Source organism: Zea mays, chromosome 3 (assembly GCF_902167145.1).
Source record: "Zea mays cultivar B73 chromosome 3, Zm-B73-REFERENCE-NAM-5.0, whole genome shotgun sequence".
NCBI classification, from domain to species: Eukaryota; Viridiplantae; Streptophyta; class Magnoliopsida; order Poales; family Poaceae; genus Zea; species Zea mays.
Window position 1 is genome coordinate 143304919 of NC_050098.1, and position 8962 is coordinate 143313880.

General features: G+C 45.1%; 1 protein-coding gene and 1 long non-coding RNA gene across 5 annotated transcripts; both read right to left on the minus strand.

Annotated features, from left to right (window-relative positions):
• Window positions 1-3367: 3367 nt before the first annotated feature.
• Window positions 3368-5913, minus strand: LOC103650654 (condensin-2 complex subunit H2). Of its 2 annotated transcripts, XM_020550324.3 has the most exons (8): window positions 5866-5913; window positions 5398-5457; window positions 5020-5081; window positions 4764-4864; window positions 4479-4573; window positions 4328-4396; window positions 4088-4246; window positions 3368-4004 (listed from the first exon to the last, which is right to left on the minus strand). In XM_020550324.3, the coding sequence occupies exons 5-8, from the start codon at window positions 4566-4568 to the stop codon at window positions 3669-3671; spliced, it is 654 nt and encodes a 217-aa protein (XP_020405913.1). In that variant the 5' UTR covers window positions 4569-4573; window positions 4764-4864; window positions 5020-5081; window positions 5398-5457; window positions 5866-5913; the 3' UTR covers window positions 3368-3668. The 2 variants fall into 2 exon arrangements, with proteins under 2 accessions (XP_020405913.1, XP_020405912.1); XM_020550323.3 differs by lacking the exon at window positions 5866-5913 and having other exon boundaries at window positions 3444-4004; window positions 4479-4666.
• A 439-nt stretch (window positions 5914-6352) lies between these two features.
• On the minus strand, window positions 6353-8460 carry LOC103650655 (uncharacterized). 3 transcript variants are annotated; one of them, XR_002268094.1, is made up of 4 exons: window positions 8399-8460; window positions 7556-7694; window positions 6519-7468; window positions 6353-6428 (listed from the first exon to the last, which is right to left on the minus strand). It is a non-coding gene; the product is annotated as an uncharacterized lncRNA (long non-coding RNA). The 3 variants fall into 3 exon arrangements; XR_002268092.2 differs by lacking the exon at window positions 8399-8460 and adding an exon at window positions 7936-8018; XR_002268093.2 differs by lacking the exon at window positions 8399-8460 and adding an exon at window positions 7936-8017 and having other exon boundaries at window positions 6525-7468.
• Between the last annotated feature and the right edge of the window lie 502 nt (window positions 8461-8962).

An 8962-nucleotide genomic window follows, 5' to 3' on the forward strand; every position in this document is an offset into this window, starting at 1 on the left:
TCGTCGGGAGTTCCTTCGTTCTCTAAAGACGCGTTCCTCCGGGGTTTCTCCTATCTCCGAGACCTCGTCTCGCGAGACAGGTTGCTCCGGGTCCCGTTCTCCGGCCGCGTGATGTCGTCGAACGTTCTTGCGCCGGTTTCTCCGTCGACGGGATTCTCATTGAGGTAGTTCTTCTCCGGGTGCGGTTGGCTCGTCGTCGGAGACGGTAGGCGACTCCACTCTCCCGATGAAGAGGACGTCGGGATAGAATGGTGCTGCTGTCGTGGCGACCTTCTTTCTGTTCTCCTTTGAGGGCGGAGGAACGGAAAGAACAACTTGCTTCCCCTTGGTCTCCTTCTTCCTCGCGATCTGTGTCCATTCTTTTGTCGGGGAAGTAGACAGTGGAGTTCTCTGGGTCAGCGGGCCCTCGGCTCCTGACTTTCCGGAGACGATCTTTTTCCGGAGAGCTGGAGGTCGCGCTTCTCCGACATTTTCGGAGTTTGTTGGAGGAGACTTCTTTTCCGGCGGATTCGCAATGCGGTGTAGAGTTCCCTCTTCATCTGCTACGGATGAGATTGTTCCAAAGCAGAATACGGATCCGGGACGGAGGGTGATCTTGCTGTGGAAGGTGACGGCCATTGAGCTAGCTTGGATCGTCGACACTCCCCCTACCTGGCGCGCCAGCTGTCGGTGTTTTGGGTCCGACCGCACACCCGGGGTTGCCCCTCAAGGTGTTTTTAGGAGTAGGACGGTGTCGACGACTGTAGCAAAATGGTTCGTGCCAGTTGCACGAGGGACAGTGGACAATGTTTACAGGTTCGGGTCGCTTAGAGATGCGTAACACCCTACGTCCTGGTGAGTATGCTTGGTGAATGAGGTTACAAGAGAGCTCTCCGAATTGAGAATGCAGAGAGTTGAAGTGGGTGGCTAAGTAATAGGGTCGATCGTTCTGAAGGGGTGCCTCCTAGGCCTTATATACTCGACCGTGGGGCAATACACGTGGATATGATAACAATGTGTAGCTAAAAGATAGTGAACTGTTTGAGTTTATCTCCCTGTATTTCCGCCGACCTATCCTCGCATGGCTCCGTTGCATGGGGGCTCCAGCGCGGGAAAGTCGGATCTCTGTTGTGGTCGCTCGTTCGACGTTGTGGGTCGTCCGGGTTTGCACCAATCCGGCCTCGTGTCAACCTGCTTTGCTGATTGTTCCTCCCTAGGCCCACGAAAGAATGACCTTACGATTTATTGGGCCCTTGGGCCTTTCGTGAGGTCTTTTACTCTTTTAGTGGACCCGGGGGATATCTGTCCCCCACAGCACGGGCGTACTGTCTGACAATGGACTGGACAGGCACGCCGCCTGCAGGATGGCCTAGACGCCGCCTGCCAGGTGGAGCGGAGCATGTGTAAGTCTTGTTGATATTTGGTGGAGCGGAGCATGACCGTGTTGCACGCTTCGTCAATCAGGTCGATGGTGAGTTGTGCGTCAGCCGTTGCTCGCTCGTCGTCGAATCCTTCGGTCCTTGGGGAGCCATATTCTAACTATGTGGGTAGCACGACTTCTGCGCCGAATGTCAAGAAGAAAGGTGTGCAACCAGTTGCTCTAGATGGTGTGGTTCGTAGGCTCTAGAGTACTGCAGGTAGCTCGGTTGCCCATCGTCCGACGAATTTCTCGAGTCTATCAAAATATTGTGGCTTGAGGCCCTGCAGGATCAAGCCATTCACCCACTCAACCTGACCATTTGACTTGGGGTGAGCTGCTGCCACCCAATCGACTCGAATATTGAAGTGCAGTGCCACCCATTAACAGTGTGCTTCAAATGAGTTTGTGACGTGCTGATCTGTGACCGTTGCATCACTAGAAAGGAGCTTTTCAAAGCCAAGGTTGTTGAAGAATTATCTAAGGTATAAAATATCATAAGAAAGACTAAAAAGTTTAGTTACTTTATATCGAGAAGATACTAGTGGATAAAACTGATATTGATGTCATTATAATGACTTCACATCTAGATATGTTAGAAGAAAAAAATATAGTGACCATATATTATGTATTTTTACTTGAGATTAATATTTTTATATATTTGAGTATCTATTAGTAATATATATATATTATAAAATTAAGGGTTTCTATTTTAAGTTTGCTCTGGCCCCTAATATGTTTGGGATGGTCTTGGCTCTAGGGTCTTGCATGTGCTGCACGCCTAGGCTAGAGAAAAACATGGTTCCAGACTGGGGAATAAATCATCACGCGCAAATATGAGAGAGAATGACACAAATGTGGGATGGAGAGATTTTTGGGAATGAAGAGGGAGCTGTTGGAGCGACTCCTAATATTGATTTTTGGATTTTTATGGCCTACTAGGTAGGTGCCCGTGCGATGCCACGAAACACAAATTGCGAGCCTCCAATGGACTTAGAGCCCTGGCAACGGGCGGCGTGAATACAATGGTGAGTGCCCGTGCGTTGCGACGGAAGTAAAAAATTTGTATGAAATATATAAACGGAACGACAAATATCACTATGATATGTAAAATCCATGTGGTGATTCCTCTCAGTGACTGTAAGATTATTATATACATGACTAGAGATATTTAGTCTTCAAACTGTCCAGAGCAACCACATGGTGGTTCCATGTCCCTGGACCAGCACACTACACAGACTGTGGAATCATAACCCCCTCTTTTTCTGGTGCTACTAAGCCGTTATTTGTCAAACTGAAGATTGAATTCCAATGATACCTACAAATTATTCACAGACAGATGTATTTGTAAGTGTCATTGATCATATGACTTAGTAAAACAATTAAATATTTTGATAGATCACTGGATCTTTTGCTAGTCGAATGTTGTGAGACCAAACGAACCACACATGAGTCATAGTTTTAGTTGATCCAATTCTCATGTCTACAGAAAACGGCCAACCGGGCACAATTCCAATTGACTCGACCAACCTGCGGCGGCTTCGGGAGGCCACCACACTCTATCATATCCTCACCGGTGGTACTTAACGCGTCGGCAGCATAGCTAGAAAGGCTAATCTGACGTTTTGTTGTACAATAATTTAGTCTAAGAAGGTTTTCATGTAACTGGAGTTGGTTTGTCGAAAACCTTCCTAGGTAACCAGGATCTTCTAAGTTCTGTTGCTGCAGTTGGTCTATGATTGTTTTGTGTGGTAGGTGTGAGAATCATCGGCTTGATGTATTGGATTAGACATAAGAGTGAAGTCGCTGAGTTAACCCCAAACCTTAAACGTCCTCACATGTCTTGGATTAACCGCCTTTTATGTTCTAACAAATCATCAGCTCTTGTTAGTATCACATACCAGTACCAAACAGAAAAACGAGTGAAAATGTCACCCAATATCATCCTATTCAAGAACTTACAGAAATGGATTTTCTGAAATTTTTTTTGCGTAATATATAAATCTCAAATTGCGGAAGGCATCGATACAGCTAGGCACCAGTTTACAACAGACTTGGCATCGTGTTAGTTTATTGGATTAGAAATGAATCTAACAATAGCAAATGCTATAAAAGGGCAATTCCGTCGAATAAATCTTGCCATGTCAGCATTACAGTTGAACTGTACATATACACCCGCTAGCTACGCCTATGTCATAACTTACAGGATCATCCTGCCCATGAAGCCGCCACTGAAGTTACAATAATTAGAAGAATCAGTGTGCACTGGCGTTCATCCGCTGGATTCCAGATTGATCGGCTGCATTAGGTGAGCCGATGACCTTCGCCTTCGTTTCCCATCTTGCGTCAGCTTGGTTGCTGTCGTGACTGTAATCTTGCCATTTTTACACAAAGGCTTGTTGGGACACTCATGTTGTGCCAGGGAGGACTCACGGACTTTGCCTGCATTTTGCAGTGGGGACTTGACTCTCTTCCGAGCAAAGCGTGCCTCCATTTCTGGCCTCCGGTTGGGACCAATAAGCCTTACATGAAATGGATTCTCTGCTGTGTAACACACCAACTCATTCGTGGCTTTTCCTTTATCCAGATCAACACTTCTGCTGTTCACCTGTAACATACACGTGGCTAAAAAAATGCTTGAGGTTGCACCGGATAACCAGACTATGAATCTGTGAGAGAAGGGAAGCTTACCAGCTGGAGAAGGGCAGAGAACGTTCTGGCAATCTCAAACTTTGGTCTGCCGCTAACAATCTCACTAAAAGATGCAGTTCCTGTATTGTTAGTTCTTGATGAAAGTGTGTCAAGTATTTGCTCCCCATATGAACCGATATCAAAAGGTGGGTTTCTATCCTGAAAGACATGGATGTAGGGGTGAGCGCTAGACAAGTTCAAAGATGCAAAACTGTAAGCAGTTCAAGCCAGCAACAAAACCTGCTCTTCCAAGGCAATCTCAGGTGTGGTGATGTCCCTATCACGGATAAGAGTATGCATTCCTCGGATCTGTCAAATTCATCATTACAAAAGGCAAGAAATTAAAAAATTGGCAAAATAAGAAACCATTGATAAAGATTTCTAGATTTACCTGAAAAGTTGATTGAACAACATGAACATTTGGATAGATTTTGCACAAGTCATGCTGACGAAGTTTTGTACGGATATGTTGAACAATCATATCAACTGCTACACGGTTATCACCACCTCGAGGAATGATCACGTCAGCATACTTCTTTGAAGGCAAAACAAAATCATCGAGCTTCTAAAATCCTAATTCTATGTCCAATGGATTTGTGATCAGTGAAAGTAGTGTGTACAATTTCTGAACATATACAGTTTAAACAATGCTACAAGATAGATGGTGATTCACTACCTTCTCCCTACTGGGGGTCTCTCCATAAGATGGTTTGTAGGTGGTTCTGTCGCCAATGCAAGGGCACCCAAAGTATGCATAATTAGGTTAACCCACAACAACTGTCAGCCAAGGGAGCAAAAATTAGAATTCCACCAAACAAATCTTTTTAGAAATATTGTCTGGACATGCACAGAACTGAAGAAATTGCAGCTTTTACAAGTTAAATGATGATAAATAATGCAACTACCAATAGATCACAGAGCTGAACTCAAACCTGAACAACATTCAACGGCACGTTTCCAGAACTGACAGTAGCAACTACATTGATCATCAGAGCTGCGACATTGACCGTTAGTTGGAATTGTATAAACTTCACATCTTGTGTAGATCTAACTAATTCAGATTAAATGAATTTAAGTGCTGAAGACTTAACATATTGTTAGAAAATAAAAATGCAGATTTTAGGATATAATCATGCGGTGCAAAACATGTCATCAGACTCAAGCTCAAATTAGGTTGAGATTTATAATTCGAAGAGGTCTTTCCATCCTGGCTTCAAGGTTCACGACAAGAAAATAGTTTACATGTATCATCATTGGGCTATTTAGCATGATTCTGTGCATTGAGGTAAGGAGGAGAGGGTCGACTTTACATCTCAAATGAGGGGACAACCACTCTGTTCGCTCCCTCACCCCCTGCTTGCTGTCACAACCTATATCAAAGTATTAGTAGAGCATGATAAGTTGAATCAAAACCAGTCATTGTAATTCAGGACACAAATGCAAAACATAAATCAAGAAGCCAAGAATCATTCCACGCATGGTTACATATTTATAATCACAATATGTAGTGAGTTCATGCACAAATGGATTCATTGACAGAACTAATATATGAACCTTTTACGAGATCACTTCCCCGCTAGAGTCGACAGGTAGCGACTTGACCCTGCTCAGAGCGATGTCCGCCCCTGCACTCTCACTATCCGAGGCGGGGTGGTTCCTCACTGTTGACAGCACCAGGTTGGGTGCACCAGACAACAACCAATATAGGTCTAAAAGGTTCGCATCTGAGGAAAACGACGCTTTGGAGCGAACGCGTTGGAGAAGGGGAAGGCTATTACCATTGTGCAGGCCGATTCTGGACTCCTCGGTGTTGATGTTGTAGAGGACTCCCGATGTACGACTCCGCGGACTTGGGCGCCCCGCCGCTGTCGCTGGGGCCGGAGGCGGGCGCGGAGCCGAGGAGGAGGGCGCCGACGGTGGCGAAGCCCATGGTGGAGTCGTTTTCCTCACTGTTGACAGCACCAGGTTGGGTGCAGTGATGTAGTTGGTAGGTCGATGCAGTTCAGATACAATGCAGTAAGAGGAAGAAGTTGAGCGGCCATGTCACTGACATGACGACGGTTATTTTGCAGGTCTGCTCTCCCAGAACTTTGCGTGCAGAAGCTAGAACATAGTGCTTGGCTACATCTAAACAGTGGCCAAGAAGCAAGCCGACAGCAGATGACGTAATAGAGTTTATATAGACGAGACAAGAGACCTGAACAGTAAAGGAGAGGCCAGATGATGGGAGAGCCAAAAGAATACAGGAGATCAGAGGTTACATAACTCTCTTCAGAAACTCCTCCACTCCTTTGCTCTAATTCCAGCAGCAATCTATTCAGCTTCTGATAGTACTGTAGCTCTGGATGTAAGAAAGAACAAACTCACGTGAATATGTGTGTGTGTGTGTATATATATATATCTTGTGCAGGAGCATATTTTGTATCTGTACCAGCACCATTTGGGCGCTTCATGATCTGCTGGCATCTACTGCAACATGCAGACACAGTGAAAGACAAGGGATTAATCAGGCAACTTAACAACGACCCTCTTACCAGACGGGCGTGACCCTACTGGAAAGGGTTGCCTCTGCACAAATGGTCAACCAGTCAACAAGAGAGGTAATGTATAAAAGCTTATTAGAAGAAAATATTACAGCTTGCGGCATGGATGGACACAAGCAACAACGCCCACATTTTAGTCTCTCTTTAAACTGGGTAGAATCGACCAACATAAATGAACAAAGTGTATATGTCAATTGGCCTACTTTTGTACAACAGTGGTGATGTTGAGTGCCCTCAGGGCGATCCTATCCAATAGTTCTGCCACTCACACCAGGACCCGTTAGTTTTTTAAGAGTGATCAGCTGCAAGATTCCAACAGGCAGGATGAGAATAAAAACACGATGAACAAGTAATTTTCTAGCAAGTGCATTCATTTAGAAATGGTCAATGATTAGGTATATAGTTGAAACATCTAGATTACTGGTAACAAAGTAGTCGAGTAATGAAAGGAGCAAAAAAATTTATAAGCATTGTGTACAGTTTGAAACACTTGTACAACACAGCTAACAAGGGAACCGGGCAGTGGCGGATCCAGAAATGAGTTAAAGGGGGGGCTGACTTCCTAGTGACGAGTGGCAGAGACAATACAATCTTCTTTTTTCTCCATTTTAGGCAACTAAAAAGAATGATAACTAACCAAAAACACTTCATGTTAGGCATGAGCACATGTCATATTTGTTTCCCATAATCGAAGCCATGCCCATTCGCAGTATCATGAGAATTGAGAAGGCATGAGTATCATGATACCTTTGGATAGATGCCATGTTTGTTTTCAGGACAGTTCTTGCTCAAATGTCCTTGCTGATTGCAGATAAAGCAGGTTGCAAAATTTGTAACCCTGCACGTAGAAACCACATAAGCAATGATAACACGGCTAGCAGGCATAGAGCACCCGGAATGTCTACAATGAGTGTGTGAGGATTACCATTCTCAATGGGCTTGGGGCACTTGGAAAGACAGTGTCCAGATTCACCACAGTTCTAGCAAAATTTCTTCAAATTTCCCTCGCTTTTGTCAGGACAGTTCTTCAGACTATGACCCCGCTCCCTGCAAAGCAAGCAAATCTGGAAAAAAACTTGTATTAATATATTTTTCAAGGAAACTGAAAGAAAACTCTTCAAATGGAGCTATCAATTATGAAACCAACAGACAGAAAAAATTAGAAACACCACTAATTAACACTCAATGCAGTCAATTACAAGAGCATGTGACAGCACAAAGCTTCCAGTTCACCATATAATCACTAATCAACATGGCACATGTTTGCACCAAAAGTTCAACTCAGAGTCAGAGTTTACAGTTTACATCTAGCAAATATGTGCTAGCAGTTGCCCAACAACGACCGCCTGCTCAGATCCGCGCGCAGGACACTTGGACGAGCCGTGAGAGGCTGGGCGGGGCGGCAGCTGGACCTAGACTGGGCGAGCGACGGCGGCAGCGGCTAGGCGAGCGACGACGGGCAGGCAGTGGCTCTGCGGCTGGGCCTGGGCGAGCAACGGTGGGCACTGGGCAGGCAGCGGCTGCCGGCTGGGCGAGCGGCGGCCGGTGGGCAGGCAGCGGCTGGGCGAGCGGCTACCGGCTGGACGAGTAGGGCGAGCGAGAGCGACTCGGCTGGACGCTTGGGCCTTTTCCCTCATTCCCTGTAGTTGTATTTACTGGGTCGCGACCGGGGCTGCAGCCCATGCAACCCCCGCCGCAGATCCGCCCCTGGAACCGAGTAATGAACATTTACTTTAAATAGATTGCTGGTAATTGAAGGCATGCTCACCACACCTCTGCTCCTTTTGTGGCGCCAAGCAGCACAGGAATTGCAGCAAGCGAAGCTTGTTCATGGCACCAAAAAAATTGGGGGCAAGTTAGCACCTTTTTGTAGTACAAAAATTTCACACAGATGTAGATATAAATATGAAAGCCTAAGAAACATGATGAGCATTTAACTAACATGATGAGCAGAACATGCATCACACATCATATTTTTATTGTATAAACAGAAAGTCCCAATTAATACCTTATTCCCTTGACACATTCAAGAATCTGTTCTAAGTTTGTTTTCTGCCAATAATTTCTCTCCATGCAGCTCCCATGCAAAAAAGGTGCTTCCAGCCTCCCTTGCCTATAAAAAATAGTAGTTTAGAGAATAATTTCTTGTCTCCTTTCACCAATTTCTACATCCTAAAGTCACATTCTAAAAGGGCTTGCAAGCAGTAAGAATTATGGTACATGAAGGATTCAACAAAAGCACACAATTATGAATACTCCAAAGCACCAGAAATTATTTGAATTTATGTATTCGTGTGTTTTTTCGTGGCGACAACCCAATACATTCTAGAGG

Bases quoted from the DNA above. Each gene is read 5' to 3' on its own strand.
- LOC103650654 (XM_020550324.3), bottom strand. From the start codon at position 4,568: ATGATTGTTCAACATATCCGTACAAAACTTCGTCAGCATGACTTGTGC. The intron at 4,397-4,478 runs GTAAATCTAGAA...TGAATTTGACAG, and splicing joins TTGTTCAATCAACTTTTCAG to ATCCGAGGAATGCATACTCT. The intron at 4,247-4,327 runs GTTTTGTTGCTG...CATGTCTTTCAG, and splicing joins AGATTGCCTTGGAAGAGCAG to GATAGAAACCCACCTTTTGA.